This window comes from Macaca mulatta, chromosome 15, assembly GCF_049350105.2.
Source record: "Macaca mulatta isolate MMU2019108-1 chromosome 15, T2T-MMU8v2.0, whole genome shotgun sequence".
Lineage (NCBI taxonomy): Eukaryota > Metazoa > Chordata > Mammalia > Primates > Cercopithecidae > Macaca > Macaca mulatta.
The window spans coordinates 23,907,310-23,928,479 of NC_133420.1; the positions used below are offsets into that span (position 1 = coordinate 23,907,310).

At 38.9% G+C, this 21,170-nt stretch overlaps 1 protein-coding gene across 23 annotated transcripts in view; it reads left to right on the forward strand.

Annotated features, from left to right (window-relative positions):
* Positions 1-21,170, forward strand: part of DENND1A (DENN domain containing 1A) — a 544,513-nt gene that overhangs the window by 44,806 nt on the left and 478,537 nt on the right. For 22 of the 23 annotated variants that reach the window (XM_077968018.1, XM_015116876.3, XM_077968015.1 and 19 more), the window contains one exon: positions 3,677-3,747. Coding sequence is in view for 18 of the 23 variants with exons in the window: in XM_015116876.3 (XP_014972362.3) it covers positions 3,677-3,747 (71 nt within the window). In the remaining 5 variants the exon portion in view is untranslated. Of the gene's footprint in view, positions 1-3,656; positions 3,748-21,170 lie in introns of those variants that run through there. The other variant, XM_015116882.3, reaches the window with a different exon arrangement.

The window sequence follows — 21,170 nt, forward strand, 5'->3', positions numbered from 1 at the left end:
TCAAACAATCCTCCTGCCTTGGCCTCTCCAGTAACTGGGCATCAACCACCTATGCCTGGCCCAGTGGGGATGTTGAGCAGGTAGCTGGATAAGGGAGTCTGGAGTCAGGGAAGAAGTAGTCAGGTTGGAGATGTGACTGAGGCTTGTATGCTTGGTAATGAAAGCCCAGAGACTGAATGAGATCATCTAAGCAATGAGTCTGGACAGGGACAGTAGGAGAGCTAACCTGAGAAGGGATTAGAAAGGAGTAGCCAGTGAAGTAGGAAGACGACCAATAGAGAGCAACATCCTGAAAGGCAAGGGAAGAAAGACATTCGAGGAGGAGGGCAAATGGATCAACTATCAAAAGCTATTGACAGGCCGAGTAAGATGAACACTGAGAATTGAGCATTTAAATACATTTTAGCAATGCAGAGGTCTGTGGTTACCTTGACCAAGTTGTTTCAGTGGTGTGGTAGGTTCAGAAGCCTGGTTGGGGTGTGTTAGAGAAAGGAAGAAGCAGCAGAAACAATGAGTATATACATTAGGCCATTTTTCACTTAGATAGCAGGGCTGTACAAAACACCCTGTGGTACAGGATAATGTGTTGGTGTCCCTGTGTTTTAAAGTTTGGATACAACACCTTTGCATGCTCATTTTATTTCAATTTTTAAAATGCATAAAAATAAATTAAAAATGGAAACTTGAGTAAAAATGTGGGAAGCTCTTTTTTTTTTTTTTTTTTTTGAGACGGAGTCTCGCTGTGTCTCCCAGGCTGGAGTGCAGTGGTGTGATCTCGGCTCACTGCAAGCTCCACCTCCCGGGTTCACGCCATTCTCCCGCCTCAGCCTCCCAAGTAGCTGGGACTACAGGCGCCCACCACCGTGCCCGGCTAATTTTTTGTATTTTGAGTAGAGACGGGGTTTCACCATGTTAGCCAGGATAGTCTCGATCTTCTCACCTCGTGATCCACCCGCCTCGGCCTCCCAAAGTGCTGGGATTACAGGCTTGAGCCACCGTGCCCGGCCAAATGTGGGAAGCTCTAAAGAACCTCCATGAAGTCCTAGGATCCTGAAGAACACACTTTGAAGGCTGTTATATTAATAAAGAAGGAATGAAATTCTGAGATGAAATTCAGCCAGTTGCAATCTAGGCTTAAGAAAGACATTTTGAGGTTTCAGAGAGAATCTTCCTGATGCTCTTCAGATTATACTACCTATTACTCATGAAAGATGACCTTAGAACTTCCCTTTCTTTCATCAAATGTTCTACCTTAAGATCTTTTGAATGAAAGGGGTGTTTGCATATGGTATCTTCCACAAATATTGGGTCCCATATGCCAAAGATGCCAAGATCATTTTGTACCCTCTTGCAGGGAAAAAAGAGCACAACAGATTTTTAAGGTCCTCTTGAAACTTCAGTTTACTTAATTTTTTATAAGTAAGATACGGTGACTTAATAATGTCTGATTTAAAAAATAAGTCTGTTTGACAAGGTATATTTAAATACCTTGAATTTTAGAGCAGCCAACTCTTTGCTACAGACACTTGAAAGCAAAAGCCCATGTTTCTCTTTGGGGAAGAAATGACGATTTTACACCCCTGAAGTAAGTAGATTCCTGATTCACAAAACACACATTTTTCTTTTCCCTCCTAAGGACGTAGAGGGAGTATTACCATTTTTTACTGAGTGTAAAATGTCATTATTTATAACATGAGCCATAATTTAAGGTATTACTAAGAAAGAAAAAAATGCTGGCTCTTAGAATTGTAAAATGCTATTGGTTGTAAGAGATGTGAAAATGTGGGGGGAAACAGTTCATGCTAGAATCAAGTGAAATAGGATTTGAGGACCAGGAGGCGTGAGTTCTGGTCCTGGCCATGTTTCTAGACAAGTCACTTTAGACTCCCTTTGCCTGAGGTTGCTCATTTGTACGACTGGAGTAATGCCTGACACACCTATCTCGCAGGATTATGACAATGACGAAATGAGATAACTGAGATTGCTATTTTGAAAAGTAGATACCACTGGGCATATTAAAAGTATTTATTTGATGTAAATAAATCCTTAGACATGATTAGGCAACTCAGAAAGTTTCTTACCTCATCTTTGTTGTCAGATTTAAAATAGAATTAAGTTACAGATATTTGAAAGTACATTTTCTTCTGCTAAATGGTTTTTATTTCATCTGGAAACATCTTTTTATGGTAGTTTTGAAATTAAAGAGAAAATGTTAAAATGGTATAACCACAATGCTCTTATTATCTGCAATTAACCGTTAACATTCTGTTCTGTGATCTTTTAAAAATTTATGAACTATTGGCCGGGTGCAGTGGCTCCCAGCACTTTGGGAGGCCAAGGTGGGTGAATTACTTAAGGTCAGGAGTTCGAGTCCAGCTTGGCCAACATGGTGAAACCCCATCTCTACTAAAATACAAAGGATTAGCCAGGTGTGGTGGTGTGTGCCTGTAATCCAAGCTACTTGGGAGGCTGAGGCAGGAGAATCACTTGAACCCGAGAGGCAGAGGTTGCAGTGAGCTGAGATTGTGCCACTGAACTTCAGCCTGGGCAACAGAGTGAGACTCTGTCTCAAAATAAATAAAGAAATTTATGAACTATTATGAAATAAAAAAGTAAAAGAGTATAATAATGAAAATTCATATACTTACCATTGCCAATACAGGTGAAGGCCCATTAGAATCCTGAAGATCATGAACTATCATGAACTACATGGGAACAGTGTCTTACATTTAGATTGGCATCTTGTCTTCACAGTAATCTAGTGAGATACACTGTTCCTCTTGTTTAAGTCTTGAAAACCTGTAAATAAACAAGTTAATCTTGTCATATTTGTGCTTTATCCTGGAATATACTGAGGAGAGGGCTACTTTGTGCTGGTGTTGCCTTGGTCTGAGTTTCCTCAGATTTCTACCTCTGGGTTTGGTGATCTAGCTGTGGAAACTGGAAATATGACATCTGTAAAACCATAGTAATAGCTAGCCTATTATGTGCCAGACATCATGCCTAGACAATTTGTGTGTGTGTATGTGTATATATGTGTATATAATTTTATACATATATATGTATATAATTTAATATGTATATAATGTATATGTATATAATTTTATTATTCATTTTTGAGACAGTGTCTCACTCTGTTACCCAAGCTGGAGTGCAGTGGCATGATCTTAACTCACTGCAACCTCCACCTCCTGGGCTCAAGTGATCCTCCTACCTTAGCCTCCCAAGTAGCTTGCATTATAGGTGTGAACTACCATGCCTGGCTGATTTTTGCATTTTTTTTGTAGAGACAGGGTTTTGCTATGTTGCCCAGGCTGGTCTTGAACTCCTGGCCTCAAGTGATCCTCCCACCTTGGCCTCCCAAAGTGCTGGGATTATAGGCATGAACCACCACACCTGACCTGTGTGTGTGTGTGTGTGTGTATATATATATATATATATATATATATATATATATATATATTTAATTTTACAATAATTCTTCTGGCTAGGTGTTTTCATTTTGTAGTTTAGGAAGGCATGGGCTCAGAAAAATAGAGTAGCTGGTCCGAAGTTCCATGGTCATTAAGTTGTGAGCTGATGATTTCCATGAAGGTCTGTTTAATACCACAGCCTACATGTTCTATACCAAGCTGCCTCAATCCTCATCAGTAATCATGATCTGTTTCTTTTGTAGGCAGAATCCAGAGACCACATTTGAAGTATATGTTGAAGTTGCCTATCCCAGGACAGGTGGCGCTCTTTCAGGTACTTTGCATGTTTGATTATGATTTGGTATGTTACTTATTGTTTGAGATAGCCATGCACACGAGATAATATTTTAATATGAGTAAATGGTTATTTGTCTCTAAGTATGTTTAAGTGCCTTTTTCCTTTTATTCATGCCCACATTATCCTAGGAAGAATGGAGAACGAACACATAGTGAATAGTCTGAATTAAGAGTTCAAGCATAATAGGCTTGAAGTATGGCTTTATTCATTGTAATCATTGGGTCTTGGTTTGCATCTTTCACAGATGCCTGGAAGTCAACTATTTAGTGTGAAATATTGTCACCTTGCTAATGAGCAGGGCTTCACCTCTAGTCTAGCTTTCTAATGGTATAATTAGATTATAGGATACAAAATAATATAAACGGAATCCTCTGCCACTAATCTAGAAGGAGATGCTTGGACTTAATTTAGTAAATTTTATGTCTGCTGGCAAAAGAAGGTTGAAAATTAGTTGAAGGAAACACCTCCTCTGGCTTTAGCTTTTGGGCTAATTTGGATATGTGTTCCTGGACAAGAGGGTCCTAGGAAAGACCAGGGTACCTTGTGCAGGCAGCGTGTATCACTTCTTGACCTAAAATCTTTCTTGGTTAATGAGAAAAATAACCATATGATCTAGTATTCTTTTTCCTGGTGCCTAAGAGAGTGATACATTTTGCCAAAGGTATGCTTAGGACTCTTGGTCCACCCACAAAAACACCTGCATATATTAATATTATTATTATTTTTTTGAGATGGAGTTTTGCTCTTGTTGCCCAGGCTGGAGTGCAACGGCGTGATCTCGGCTCACTGCAACCTCTGCCTCCTGGGTTCAAGCGATTCTCCTGCCTCAGCCTCTCAAGTAGCTGGGATTACAGGCATGTGCCACTACGCCCAGCTAATTTTGTATTTTTAATAGAGACAGGATTTCTCCATGTTGGCCAGGCTGATCTCGAACTCCTGACCTCAGGTGATCCCCCCGCCTCGGCCTCCCAAACTGCTGGGATTACAGGCATAAGCAACCGCACCCGGCCTATATTAATATTATTTGGGGTATAGAGATAGTGATCTACTTGGATTAGAAACTTGGAGTAATCAGGATTCCAATGGTAGTTAGGCTCTTAATTGGCTTTACAGCCTTGGGGATATGTTCTGTTATTTTAATTAGATTGTAATAATTGTAAACATTATTTGCTACCTTTCACTGAGTACCTGTTGTTATTCTATATGCTGGACATATATAGTGTCATTTGTTACAATGCATTTTTAAAGGTAGTTGGGCGGCATCCTCATTATACCTATGAGAAAATAGAATCCCAAGGAGGTGAAGTAACTTACGAAAATCATATAGCTACAGTGTGATAGCCAGGATTTTTGTCTAAGTCCTCTTTGCTCTGCTAAGTTGCCTTCTTGAGGCTAGTGACCATGCTGTACACATCTCTACATGTCACCTGCAGGGCTTTGCACCATGTCATCAATAGTTGTTGATGAAAATGAATGAGTTTTCCTTTATAGCAAATGTGTGAATAACTGTGCTGTACTTTTTGGATTATCTAATGAAGGCCATGAAACACATTACAAATTTATGCTTGTCCTGGAAGTAGAACGTGTGCATCTGTGTTAAGTTATGCCTCTTATTGTACATGGAAACCATTGGGTTTCAAAGGGAATTCTCTGTTCCCAGGTGTGTATATGCAGGAGCACTTCATAGGCTGACTTTACAGAGTTACCATTTGACAGTGGCTGTGATTTAACGATAAACTTAAGGACAAAACATTTTCTTATTTCTACAGTTGCTAATGTTTTTCCCTTTCAGTGCTCTAGGATTTTTTCCCCAAAGTTAAAATTAATTTTTTAATATGAACAAAATCTGAAAGGTACAGATGAAATGGAAGAATGAACAAAGTGAATAGCATTTATACTACTTCCTACTTCAGCCATCTCATTCCTCTCCATATAGACAACACCTTTGTTTAACTCTACAGTTTAATTTTTAAACTCTTATTTTATGTATTTATTTTCATGAGATGGAGTTGCTCTCTTGTCACCCATGCTGGAGTGCAATGGCGTGATCTCAGTTCACTGCAGCTTCCGCCTCCTGGGTCAAGTAATTCTCTTGCTTCAGCCTCCCAAGTAGCTGGGATTATAGGCATCCGCCACCACTCCCAGCTAATATTTATATTTTTTAGTAGAGATGGGGTTTCACCATGTTGGCCAGGCTGGTCTTGAGCTCCTGACCTCAGGTGATCTACCCACCTTGGCCTCCCGAAGTGCTGGGATTACAGGTATGAGCAACCGTGCCTGGCCTATTTTTTTTTAACTTTTTGTTTTGCAAGTATCTTATTTTATTATTACTTTTGAGACGGAGTCTCGCAGTGTCGCCCAGGCTGGAGTACAATGGCGTGATCTCGGCTCACTGCAGCCTCCACCTCCCGGGTGCAAGCGATTCTCCTGCCTCAGCCTCCCAAGTAGCTGGGATTACAGGCGCCCACCACCATGCCCGGCTAATTTTTTGTATTTTTAGTAGAGACAGGGTTTCACTATGTTGGCTAGGCTGGTCTCGAACTCTTGACCTCTTGATCCACCCACCTTGGCCTCCCAAAGTGTTGGGATTACAGACGTGAGCCACTGCACCTGGCTCTTATTTTTTAATTAGTATAAATTTAGGGGGTACAAGAGCAGTTTTGTTACGTGCACATATTGCATAGTGGTGAAGTCTGGGCTTTCAGTGTACCTGTCACCTGAATAGTGTACATTGTACCCATTAAGTAATTTCTCATCCCTCAGTCCCTCCCACTCTTTTGAGTCTCCAGTGTCTATTATTCCACACTCTATGACCATGTGTACACATCATTTAGTTCCCACTTACAGGTGAGAACATGCTGTATTTGACTTTCTATTTCACTTAAAAGAATGGCCCCCAGTTCCATCCATGTTGCTGCAAAAGACATTTTTTCAAATTTCTTTCTTTTTTTTTTTTTTTTTTTGAGACGGAGTTTCGCTCTGTCGCCCAGGCTGGAATGCAGTGGCCAGATCTCGGCTCACTGCAAGCTCTGCCTCCCGGGTTCACGCCATTCTCCTGCCTCAGCCTCCCGAGTAGCTGGGACTACAGGCGCCTGCCACCATGCCTGGCTAATTTTTTTGTATTTTTAGTAGAGACGGGGTTTCATCGTGTTAGCCAGGATGGTCTTGATCTCCTGACCTCATGATCCGCCTGCCTCGGCCTCCCAAAGTGCTGGGATTACAGGTGTGAGCCACCACGCCCGGCCCAAAAGACATTTTCTCATTCTTTTTTATGGCTGAGTAGTATTCCACATTTTCTTTATCCAGTCACCCATTGCTGGACACTTATATTGATTCTATATCTTTGCTATTGTAAATAGTGCTTCTCCAAACATATGAGTGCAGTTATCTTTTTAATGTGATTTATTTTCCTTTGGGTATATACTTGGTAATGGGATTGCTGGATCAAATGAATTGTTTTGAGACTATTTTAAGAGTTACAAGAACAGTCCAGTGCATATGCTCTTTCCTTAGATTTGCCAGTTGTTATTATTTTGCTGCATTTGCTTTATCACCCGCCCAACGCATACACAGCACATACGTGTGCATGTGCATATACGCACACAGAATTTTTGCTGAATCATTTAAGAGTGAGTTGCAGACATTATGACCCTTCACCCCTGCATATCCAGGAGATATTCTGGATGTATCTCCTAAGAATAAAGACATATTCTTATATACCCCTAGTATAATGATTGAAATCAGAAAATTTAATGTTGATACAATGTCGGTTGCCCATATTTAAATTTAATCAATTGTTATATCATGTCCTTTATAGCATTTTCCCTATGATCCAGAATCCAATCCAGAATCATGCAGTCCATTTAGTTTTCATGTCAGTTTACTTCCTTTCAGCTCAGAATGATTTTTACAGCCTTTCTTTGTCTTTTTTGACACGTTTTTGAAGAATTTGGGTCTGTTGTTTTGTAGAAAGTTCCTGGATTTGTATCTGTGTGATTGGATCTTCATGGTTAGATGAAGGTTATGGGTTTTTGGTAGAAGTATCTCAAAAGTGATATGTGTCCTTCAGTGCATCCAGTAAGCAGGCACATGATGTCTGTCCTGTTATTTGTGAAAAAGTACATAAAACATATGTATAGTTTAACAAATAAGTATAAAGTGAGTAACCATGTTATTACGATCCAGGTTAAGAAATATAATGTTACCCAGTTCTTCAGAAATACTGGTCCTGGCAAGAGGGACCCCTGACTTGGCCTGCTGCTTTAGAGGGATCTGCTTTGTCCCTCCTCTACCAATGCCCTTTCCACAGGGCAAGGAGTCTCTGGAGCCTACGGAATATGCTCACTTGGAGCCTAGACCCTTCCATCCTAGACCATGCTTTGAGCACCCAGCATCTCAGACCTTCTTGCCCAAATGGCCCTGAGCTTTTTTTCTGGAGCCTGTGTGAGTCTTTCCCCTGGGGTCTGTCCTCCTGGGAGTGGACTATGCTGCTGGTGTATACATCCCTAGGTATAAGGGGCGGTCTAAGGATAGCTGTCAGTGGGGAGTAGAGTATGGGATAGAGCTTGTAGTGCAGGATGGAGAGGGGGCAGTGGGCAGTGAGCCAGTGGCCAATTTGCCCTGCACCACTGCTTTTTTCCATGGAATGCAAATACAAAACTCGATATGAACCTGGTCTTCTTGTTAGTTGTAAAGGTATATTTATTATGGCAGGAGGATAGAAAATATTTAATAGTTTGTATGCTTGTTTTATAACTTTTAAATATGTAAATATTCAGATGTATGGTCTGTAGGTCTCTATTTGAACCCTCGCCTAAGCCCTGTAAATGTTACAGGTGGGTTTGCCTAGCACCCCAGAGGCCCCTCCTCGCTCCCTCCCTCCCTCCCTTTAGAGGTAACTACTAGCCTGACTTTTATGATAATCATCTGTTTGTTTTTCTTCATAGTTTTGCTACATAAGTATACCTTCTTGAAAAATATAATTTAATTGTGCCGCCTTCTGAATTTTATAGAAATGGAATTATTCTGTATGTAGCTCTGCTGCTTTTTTGCTTAATTATGTTTGAAAGGATCTTCCATGTTGTGTGTAACTGCAGTCATTGATTTTCATTGCTGTGTAGTGTACTATAGAATTATTTCAGAATTTAGTTATCCATTCTACTATTGACCTTTGAAGTTGTTCGCAGTTTTTGGCTACTATAAGCCATGCTACTGTGATCTTTCTTATGTATGAATCCTGGCACATGTAAACATACATTTCCATATTGAACATACTTGATTACTGAATCATGCCACACTTTTACAAAATGGATTGTGCTAGTCTGCTCTCACCTGCAGTGTTTGGTAGTTTACACTTACTGCTCTACAACTTCATCAGCCCTTGGTACAGATTTGACTTTTGCCAACCTGATGGTTATGTAGTAGTATCTCCTTGTTGTTTTTAGTTTGCATTTTGTTGAAGATTAATGACATTGAACACCTTCTTATACGCATATTGGCTTCTTACTTGTTTGTTTATTAATTAGAGACAAGGTCTTGCTCCCTTGCCCAGCTGAAGTGCAGTGGTGTGATCATGCAGGTCTCAAACTCCTGGACTCAAGTGTTCCTCCCACCTCAGCCTCCTTAGTGGATGGTACTAGCCTCCTTAGTAGCTGGTATAGGCTTACTGGCCTCTTGAATATCTTTTATAAAGTGTTCATTCAAGCTACTTGCTCATTTTTAAAATTGAGTTTTCTACCTTTTCCTCATTGGTTTATAAGAAATTGTTTATATACTATGGATATTAATTATCTGGTTATATGTGTTACAGATACCTTCTGTGGTTTGTCTTTCACTCGATGGTATCTTTGACCAAAACATCTTGGTTTTCATATGGTATAAATTTAACAGTATTTTCCTACTCTACAGATATGAAGATATTTTCCAATATTTCCTTTTTTTTCGTTTTTTTTTTTTTTTTTTTGCTTTTTAGATTTTGTGTAGAGATGGGCTCTTACTATGTTGCCCAGGCTGGTATCAAACTCCTGGATCAAGTGATCCTCTCACTTCAGACTCCAAAGTGTTGGGATTATGGATGTGAGCCACCTCTCCAGGCCCAATATTTTCTTTTAAGAGATAGATAGAGCCAGGCGCGGTGGCTCACGCCTGTAATCCCAGCACTTTGAGAGGTTGAGGCGGGTGGATCACAAGGTCAAGAGTTCGAGACAATCGTAGCCAACATGGTAAAACCCTGTCTCTGTTAAAAATACAAAAACCAGCCAGGCATGGTGGTGCATGCCTGTAGTCGCAGCTACTTGGGAGGCTGAGGCAGGAGGATTGCTTGAACCTGGGAGGTGGGGATTGCAGTGAGCCAAGATTGTGCCACCATGCTCTAGCCTGGGTGACAGAGTGAGACTCCATCTCAAAAAAAAAAAAAAAAAAAAAAAGAGATAGATAGCTTTGCCCTTTACATCTAGGTCTTTAATCTACTAGGGATTTTAGTTTTCTATTGGATAATTAATATTCAGAAAAGTTAACCTCTAAATTTGATTCCTTATCAGTGATTTTTAAAAATTGAGAGACTAAATAAAGCTTATTTACTACGATATGCTATGTCTGTACTTAAAACATTTTATAAAGTGATCAGGTACTTCAAACCATACCTAAAACATTACCTAATGATAAAAAGATGTAAGGTGAGAAAGGGTAAACTTTAGGGACAGTTTTTTTTTTCCATTGATTGCTTTTAATGTCTACACTAGTGAAGTCATGTATTGTAAACTGTCCCTCCTGTGTTCTGTGCTCTGAAGAGCGTCTCATGACATCTGTGGAAGGGACATGTGATCTGCCAGTTCTACTTAGAAATTGCATTAAGACCCCTAACACTGAATTGGAACACTTTCCAAAGATTGTACAAATAAAATTTGAGTACACAAGCTGAACTCCCACATTTTAGGAATTCGTAAAATTTTCTAGTTACTATTTACCAGTGAATAAACTGTCACTTAATATTTGATTTCTGGTATCTTTTGTCTGCTTCTACAACTTTACTTGTTTTTAATGCAACTTATGTTTGCCTTTTTCTAATATGTAATGCATTATTTTTGCCATTTTAGATAATTACAAAGAATCTGCTTTAAGATTAGTCTTTGTTCCTGAGATCTGCATCTCTGATCTGTGCCAAAGTATCTGAAAAACTTAGATATAAACCTTACGCTGTACAGTACTAGTGTCTGGGCATAATCTTCCCTTTGAAGTTTGTTTGCATCCCCCTAGAGGGATTAATTCCCTGCTGTGAGAAGGTGGGTTAGAAAGCACTGAAACTACTTTATGGGTCCTTAATTGGAGGATTTAGTATACATTTTGTTCTGTAAACTTCTGTGGGAGTTTCATTCTTACAATTTTTCTTATACTGTGATATGTTATGTTTTCATTGTAAATTAAAGTACATATACTCACATTTTTCTTGTTATTTAATGCATACTGACAGATTATCCTGATGTGTGTGTTTTTTTCCATTTGTCTTTAAATTTTTAGTAGCTTGTTTTCAGATTAGTTCTTGAGTATGTGTAAAATTTTAAACTTCTTGGAAAATGATGAACAAGAGAAAAATTATCACTCAATAACTACTGTTAATGTTTCAGTATCTTTATTTCCTTATAGTCTTCTTTTGTGTGTGTGTCAGTGTGTGTGTAAATAAAATGTAAAAACTTTTTTTCTGAACTCTCAGCTATATGCTTTTTCCTCACTCTCTCCAATTACTCATTAAGCTTTCCCTAAAATTATTAATGTAGATTTGTAGAAATCATTTTAGTTGCTATGAATTATTACATCATGTTTATGTGCTACATTTACTTATAATGGAATCTTTAGGTTGTTTCCAAAGTTCTGTTATAAATGATGTCAGTGAACATCTTTGTGTATAATGCTTGTCAGTTTATGTATGTAATTTAAATACTTTTAAAAAGTTGTATCATTTTGAGGAGATCTTTGATCTACTTTGTTCTTAATTTTTGTATGCTTATTTTTTTTTTGCCACTCTTCATTTTGTGACTCCAATTGGTGTATTTGTTCAAGAACCCACCTTTACATAGGGATCCCAGAAAAATCAAGACAGTTAGCTCAAATTGCAAAAACTCTGAAGTCTGAATTCAGCCTGTGCGACCAAAGGTCTCGGAAGAGGGTGCTCTTGTAAGAGAGATCAGCCTGCAAGGTCCCATGATCAGATGGCACTGGCCACGCAAAAACTCTGCTTTTCAAACCCAAGTGTCTCATTACAGCTGGCATCTTAGCCTGCTGCGGGCACTCTTCTTGGGCAGATGCTTAGCACTGGGAGAGTGGCAGCATCAGGTTTGTCAGAGCTGCTTGGCAGACTAACTTCCTCCTGTGTCTACCCCACTTTCCCCTACCCCAGGCCCCAGCATTTTCAGTGCATTAGCCCAATGGCCACTTTTTAAAAAGAATGGGGTGGTTAGGTTGAAAAACTGTTGGGGAACTCTGAAAGGAATGCCTAAGACATGGTGCTTTGGTTGCTGAGTTTCTCAGATATGTGGGTGTTAAGCAGCAACCTACAAAAAAAAATCTTTGCTTAGAATCTCTTAACTAACTATACACATTTCTATATTAGCAGTATCATGAAGAAAGCTGAGTTTTTGCTGACTTAAAATTTTGAGAGCCAAATTTGTTATTCTGAAGTTTAACTTTCATTTTATAGGACTGTAAATTGTGGTCTAGGAGCTTCACCTGAATATCTGTGATCACAATGGATACTCAAAATTATTAGACATTTTAAAAAAGCTGATTTAAAAAACATGATGTTGGCTGGGGGTAGTGTCCCACACCTGTAATCCTGGCACTTTGGGAGGCTGAGGCAGGTGGATTGCTTGAGCTCAGGAGTTCAAGACCAGTCTGGGCAACATGAGGAAACCCTGTCTTTACTAAACATTACAAAAACACAGCTGGGTATGTGGTGCATGCCTGTGGTCCCAGCTACTCAGGAGGCTGAGGTGTGAGATCACTTGAGTCCAGGAGGTAGATGTTGCAGTGAGCCAAGATTGTGCTGCTGCACTCCAGCCCAGGCAACAGAGCTAGACCCTGTCTCGAAAATAATAATAATAATACAATGAAAAACAACTTGCTGTCTATTGAGAAGTGGTATGGCGGGGGTTGGGGGAGCTCTTTTGAGAGTCAGCTTTTATTCCAGATTAAAATGTTCTAGAGAGATATTAATTAAATTCATCTTATTATTTTCAATAATAATGGCAGTGAATGACAGCACGATTGAAGAATGGTAATAGAATAGCTAACTTTCCTTGAGTCCTTATTATTCCCCAGGCACTTTTCTTAATATTACTTTCTTAAAGCTCGAACAGTTCTCTAAGATGGCTCTTATGTTTGAGGAAACTGAGACTCAAAGAGGTTTACTTGCCCAGGTTGGACAACCACAAAGTCGTAGAAGCATGAAAAAATAGCTGGTTAGGCCAGCCACGGTGGCTCACACCTGTAATCCCAGCACTTTGGGAGGCCAAAGAGGGCAGATCACGAAGTCAGGAGATCAAGACCATCCTGGTCAACATGTTGAAACCCCGTCTCTACTAAAAATACAAAAATTAGCTGAGTGTGGTGGCATGCACCTGTAATCAAGCTACTCAGGAGACTGAGGCAGGAGAATCGCTTGAACCTGGGAGGCAGAGATTGTGGTGAGCCCAGATTGCACCACTACACTCCAGCCTGGCAACAAAGTGACACTCCATCTAAAAAAAAAAAAAAAAAATAGCTGGGTGTGGTGGTGGGCACTTGTAATCTCAGCTACTCAGGAGGCTGAGGCAGGAAGATGACTTGAACCTGGGAGGTGGAGGTTGCAGTGAGCTGAGATCATGCCACTGTACTCCAGCTGGGGCAGCAGAATGAGACTCCATCTCAAAAAAAAAAAAAAAGCTGGTTAATATTACCTGCATGTGCAGTGGTTAGAACAGTCAGATAAGGTTAATGTGGGGACAGATAAATCAGGATTGTGCAGAAAATCAGGGGATATGTGGTTTTATTCATGAACTATACAAGGGATTCTTGTAGTTGTTTTTTAAGTCAGCACTATTCAGCTATTCTACATTTTTTTATCTTGCATTTTCCAGTGAAAGTGAATCCATCTTATGGAGTATTTGGTCTGGGCCCTGATTCTTTTTTTTTGTTTGTTTGTTTGTTTTTTTGAGACAGGGTCTCGCTCTCATCACCCAGGCACTCTTAAATAACTCTTTCAGTGGCATGATCATGGTTTACTGAAGCTTTGACCTTCCTGGCTCAGGTGATCCACCCACCTCAGCCTCTCCAGTAGCTGGGACTACAGGTGCAGGTCACCACACTCAGCTACTAATTTTTTGTAGAGATAGGGTCTTGCCATGTTGCCCAGGCTGTTCATGAACTCCTGGGCTCAAGAGATCCTCCCACCTCAGCCTCCCAAAGTGTTGGGATTACAGGTGTGAGCCACTGCAACTGGCCTGGACCCTGATTCTTGATACTATAGTTGGGACAAATTGCCACTCAACTCAAAAGACATGGATTATTCAAAACATTTTTCGTAAATTTTCCTGGCTCTAAGTATTTGACCTGCTAGTTAGAAAAAATCTTGCTTGGGATAGAGATGTGGAACTTCATCTAACTGTACTTTTTTCAGCTGATTTTAAAGTCAGGGATAGCTGACTTGTTCAGAAAAATAAAGCTTTACTGAAGATATCACTATGAGCTTGTAATATGCCTTGTCTCTTTTTCTCAAGATTGCTGTAATAATGATTATTTCTTTAAACTAGAGGTGAGCCTAATGAGAGCTCATTGTAATAAAACTTTTGCCCACCGCCTAATGAAGTAAGAAGTATTATTCTAATTATATAGGTAAGAAAAAGAGGGCTCCATGAGCACAGGGATTATGTCTTGCTTGCACGTGTGTACTTCGGTAGCTAGAAGAGTGCCTGGCATACAATAGGCCCTCAAGTATTGAATGATTAAATCTTAGAGCTAGGAAGCAACTTGTCCAAACGACAGAGTTGGGATTTGAATTCTAGTGTGACTGTGTTCTTTAAAGAAATTTATGAAAACTATCACACACATTATATAATACATATGTATGTATACAGTTTAAAGAATAAATGAAAATGCACATATCCACCACTTAACTTAGAAAACAGAACATTTTGTATCTTTGAGTACTCCATTTATGCCTCTCTCAATTTGCCTTTCTCTACTGAGATCACATGTTGAATTTTACGTTAATTGTATATCCCTGCTTGAAGCTTGTGCTTTTTATATAGTATGCTGATGCTCTAAATTGGTTGTGTAGAATGAGTTTGAATTGCTGTTCTTAGGAAGTAACAGAAAGTGAGCCATATATTTTCTTTTCTTAATGCTTAGTTATTTGAAGCAGATCCCAGATTTCTTCTTTTTCCTAAAGTGTGCAATTTAGGGACCATCTGGGTATAAATTATGATATAGGGGAGCCTTACAATTTTTGATTTATTCATGACAGTGTGGTTCTTCTTGCTATGTTAGTGGTTCACAATATTAGGCCTCAGGCCTTCTATGGTGGACCAGGAATTCATTGATTTACTAAACTTTGAAATCCTTTTGAGCAGTGAGTTTGTTGAATTTTAAAAATTCCCTCCACATGCCAATCTCGGAGTCTCATTTTCTCAACTCTAAAATGGGGCACTAATAGTGCCTATTTTAGTTGAAAGATTAAATGGGAATGCACCATGCATGGGACATGGAAAGTTCTTTATAAATGGGAGCTGTTATTTTAACTTGCATTTGTTTAAGGCAAAAGTTTATATCTGTGTGGAACTCTGCTACTCAGCAACTGTTATCAAATTGACATAACTGAAAAACAGAAAGTAAAAGTAACTAGACAAAGTAGATTTCTCAGAGTCCATCCATTAAAACTTAAGTTCTTTATTCATAGAAAAGCCCTCTGCTTACGCCCTGAGTGCTTTAGTATGCCAGGAAGATTTCTCTGTGCAATATTGCTCAGCAGTTACTGGTCGTGTCAATGACATTAATCATTGTATTAGTCAAGATCCTTTTCACTGGAAGTGACAGAAACCAAATGAAATCTGACTTGAACAGCAAAGGGAATTTACTGGCTCTTAACACTGAGGAGTCCAGTGGTAAAACTGGCTTTGGGTTTTGCTGGATCTAGGTCTTCTACTCATATTTTCAGAAATTTTCCATATTTCTTGATTCTCTGTCTTCTGTGTTGGGTTCATTTCTGGGCAGGTGCTCCCTATACAGTGGCAAAAATGGTTATGAACAAATCCAAGCTTATGTTCCATCAGTTGAACCACTCAAATAGAAAAAGAGTGTCTTACTGTATTTTGAACCATAGTCCCAAGGCTGACTCTAATAGGCCCTGTTTGGATCATGTATCCATTCATGAACCAATAACCATGACTTTTGAGTTGTTGATTGGAGGATAAGGGAGTGTGCTGGGGGAGCAGGGGGAGAATTGGGGGAGCTGTTCAGGACCACCTGGATCCTATAGCCTGAGAATGGGGCAGGGTAGTTCCTCAGAGGAAAATCTGCGCTATTACTGGAGGAAGGGAGAATGGATGCTGGGCCGCCAAAACAGATGTCCACTGCAGAGATCAAGAAGATGTTTGATTCAAAATATTCTTTCCAGAAAAGCAGTGAGATAATAATGAAACTTGGAAACATTTATAACTAAAATGATTTAAATAAAGTTTTAATGCTTAACAATATTGATCTTCAGGTTTCTTGAAAACTGCTGTGTAAGACTGACTTCCCCAGGAGTCTACATGCCCGAGGTCTTATTATCACACTTCTAATTCATTAATCACCTATTCTTTTAGTGTTCACTTTAGACTGTGCTAGACTCTGTAGAGAGTGGAACGTTCGCCCTATAAAACAGGAACTGGACCTCATGTTTTAAACGCTTAGAAGACTCAAAAAAAAAAAAAAAAACAAAAACCTTTAGGAAGTTATATTCTAGCTTTTGAACTTCTTTTGGTATTATTTCACAACACATTTTGCATTTCCTTCTTTGTGTTACACTGAAAACATGCAGTCCGCTCAAAGCCTTTCATTAGAAAAAGAAAGCTTCACTGAAGATATGACTATGAGCTTGCTTTGCCCAGCAGGAGACTTTAATAAGTTGCTCAATTTAAAGACAGTTTTCTTACCTTTAATGTGTTCTTAGACATTAGAATTTTCTGCTATCACGAAGGCTTATTTGAGGAGAAAATAGATGCAGATAAATTGCTGTCTAGATTATAACAATGTCCTTAAGTATCTTTGAATAATTTGTAATAAAAACAGTATAATGGCCAGTTTGTAGACTTCGAAATCAAACAGACTTAGGTTCAGATTTCTTTTGCCACTCATTAATTGTCTGACCTTGGGAAAGCTATTTAAACTAAATTCTAGTTTGCCCATTGTTTAAATGGGACTTGTATCTACTTGGCAGGTTGTTTTATAAATTAGAGATAATATGTACTAAAATGCTTAAAACAGGAAGTGGTACAAACTAGACATTCTTGTGGTGATGTAATTTAACGTCATCCTTAAGTTAAAAACAAAAACCCCAAACTCCAAGCCAAAATCAAACAACACAGCTTCCAGAAATTGTACTCTCATTAAGAAATGAAATCATCTTGTGATAGAATTTATTTAAATTCCTTTTTGAAGGGATTCAAATATTAGAATGATAGTAATTATTACTATATGAAAGATATGACAACTTGATAAAAAGAACACTGCCTGAACTGACTAATTTTCTTTTTCAGAAAATGTAGAATTAGTTCTGAGTTGTTCCCAGAAAAACACACTTTGGGCACATGAATAATTCAACCTATATATTTTTTTCTTCTACTTCTGTGTCACAGTTAAACTTTAACAAGAACGCAGTGATCAATCCTCAGCTACCAGAGTTTTTATTTAAACTGTCTACTTGTGAGAAAGAGCCAGATGCTGAGAAAATAAACTAGGATTAGCTTACTGGAACTCATTTCTGGAATATAGTGTAAAGTTTGTGTGTATTTAGCCCAGTTTTCTGTCCTCAGCAGTAATGATCCTGATACTTAGAATGATAGAACTGACTTCTTGAACATAAAGCACATTTTCCATTGGTTTGTTAGGTTGTGCTTACCATGAAAGGAAAAGTGACAAAAGTATTTGGGAAAGATTTTATATACAGACTGAAATGAAAAATATTTTCATCATGGCCCTCAATGAAGTAGAAAATCACCTAAGTGCTAAGTGGAACATTCATTTCCTCTTTCTAGTATTTCGGTTAACAGAAATACATCCCCCCCAAAATATAGTTAGAGAAATCTGGTTTAGAGGATGGTTTCTAGAGTCAGGTCATGTAGGTCAAAATTCTGGTTCCCCTACTTGAGACACATCCCTGTGTGATTTTGGGCAAATTATTTAATTTCCCTCCTTGTTTTAGTTCCCTATGCTGTAAAATGGGGATAAATGGGGATGATGGTAATATCTCATAGTGTTTGAGGATTCAGAAAAACAGTATTTAAAGAATTAAGCACAGAACATGGCACAGAGTTTTTCTCAGTTCGATCTATCATGAAGAAAAACAAATCGGATTTGTTTGTTTTGATCCTTCAAACTGGAAATTGAGGATCATCAGGAGTCCGCCCTGAGGGGACATCCCCTGATCCTGTCGTGAATGTTCTCATTCTGCACACATGGTGGAGGGGCCCTGGGACTGCCTGGGACCAGTCCTAAGACAGTTCCAGGCCCAGGGCCTTGGGAATGCTGCTTTAGGTTTTTTTTCTTACCTTTAACAGCCCCAGCAAGTCCAGTTTAGGCTTTAAAAAAGTTCTTAATCCCTGGGGTGGACCCTGGAACAAGCTGACCTAATTTCTCTTGTTTTTGCTGAATGGAGATTGAGTTGACTTGGGTTTTATTTAGGCTTCTTGGGGCCTGCTGCAGGATCACAGCTCAGGTCTAGACCCAACTGAAGTTGAGATTTAGATTTAGAGCTGAACACTGCTACATTTTTCACTTCTTGTTTTGAAAACTTTTTTTTTTTTAATTACACAGTTTATTCAGCAATATTTATTAGAAGTGTGAAAGGTGCTGGAGATGGGTGAGGACATTCCAGCAGAAGGAAGAGCACCTGCAAAGCTATAGAGGGATATGGATATTTAATTTTTTTTTATTAATAAAAACTATGATGTTCAGGTTCTGATTAGCATGAAGGGACCCTGGACAATCATGCTGAGTCTAAGAATATCAACTCCAAGAGGGCGAGGATCTTCATTTACTTGGTTCACTGATGTGTCCCCAGCACCTAGAACAGTGACTGGAATGTAACAGGCACTCAGTGTGTATTTGTTGGACCAATAAATGAGTTGACACAATTCCAGCTGATTGCAGATAACCTAGATATTTTGATTCATCTCTGCAGTTTTTATTGTTGATAAATATCTCATTTCCAGTGGGTTGAATGGCTACTCCATTTGCTGTATTGTTTTTTTTAATGGAAATTCACGGGTAGATCTAGGGGGAGGGCATTTATATTAGCGGCAGGAGTTCTGCTGCAGTTTTCTCTTCTGCGATTTTTCTGGAAGATGTTATTCTGCCTTTTCTATGAGCAGACGTGCTTAGGACGAAAAGTTTAAAGGAAGGCGCTCTCACATTCGTCTCCCTAGGCGAGGAATGCCTTTTCCTCCCCATTTACCAAGTGTCCATCAGACTTCCCACAGTACAATGAGGCATTTACCCCGGGCCTCGGCGTCAGCCTGTACTTTTTACATTTTAGGCTTTTTCTGCCACCCCTGGGAAACTGCCCTGTGGTCTGGAATCATGGGAATTTGTGTCACTAAAAGCTGTTTCCCCACCCTCTCCTCTAGCAGAAGCAGTGTGTGTATATAGCAGAAGCAGGAAGAGCTTTGGACTTGGGTTTTAATTATGGCTCTGCAACTAATAGTTATCTGACCTTGGGGAAATTATTCATCTTTTTTTGGTTGAATTTTCTCATTTGCAAATAAAACTTGGATAATGCTTATCTTTTAGAGTTACCATGAGGCTTAAATAAAATACTAACCATAAAATAATTAACAGTGCCTGGTTAGTTTTCTTTCTTCTCCTGTCACATCAAATCATTGTTTTCCACTCTTTTAGACTCTTGACACAAAAGGACAGCTATATTATTTTTCATAGCGTGGAGGACTATAGAGTCTTTGAAACTCTTGATAATGATTTTTTGTGGTTTTTTTTTTTTTGAGTGAAGCAATATGGAGTTTTGTTAATATATTTTCAATGACATCGAAACAGTTCTTTAAAAAAAATCTCATATATTTAATTTAAAACTTTTCCAGACTATGAACCTAAAGTCAGAATCTTAGGATATAGTTCTTGTGCCCATACTCAGCTTCCTATAGAGGACATAGCATATTTAAGCTTTGGGGAGAGAGAGAAAAATATATGTGTGGTGAAAGAGATATTTTAGCCTGCTTTTGTAACTTTAGCTTTGCTATGCAATGTGCCAAAAGTTATTTCTCCCTAGGGAGTGCCTCTTTCAACAGTTTGCGAAGGCAGCATAAATTCTCACTTGGTGTTCAAGGAAGATGGTAATACAATTTAGTACAACCAAAGTTTTTTTTTTTTTTTTTTTTTTTAACTTGTTAGAAACCAAAATGTGATTGCAGTGGCAAATTTGTCAGCACACTCGAGTTTAACAAGTGTTCGAAGGATTAGTAAAGGAAATGTAGTTTACTCTGCAGCTTTTATGACAAAGAATTTAAAAGGTTTTGCTCTAAGCCCCACCATGTGTTTCTTCCTTTTCTCCAAAACATACCTCTAAATTGAAAAGAGAGATGAATCTCTTAGGGAGAAACTATTAACTCTGGGGGAGTTTATCATTGTTTGAGAGGAAGCAGAGCATTTACATTTGAATCAACTCTGAGTGTAGCTTGTGCCCTAATCTCATTCCTTCTAGAAGTTGGTGAGGAGTTTAAGTACTTCCTACTTTGTGTTCTGGTCCTTGTAGTGCCATCCTAATTTTCCTGGGGATCATACATTTCGTAATTCAAAGTAAGCAAACTGGACACGGTGCCTTGGCTATGCAAGGAAATATTTTCTATAGTTGTCACAGTTCTCTAAGTAGGGCCATTGGCCAGAATTGTCTCATTGTCATTGCACTTATTACCACACTAAAAATGCTATAAAAAAGACCAAATACTGCAGAAAGTTTGAAAAAGAGATAAAATATAAGCACTTCCATCATAGTCCTGTTTTCAAGTTTTGAAGAGTCCCATTTGATGTAGTTGCACTTGAGGTACAGTTTAAATGAGAGAAAGCAAGATCTTAATGTTGGCCACAAACATTTTCATCAGTTTTTGATGGCTACATCAGAGTTTTATAGTTTGATCAACCAGCTCCTGATTGTTATACAT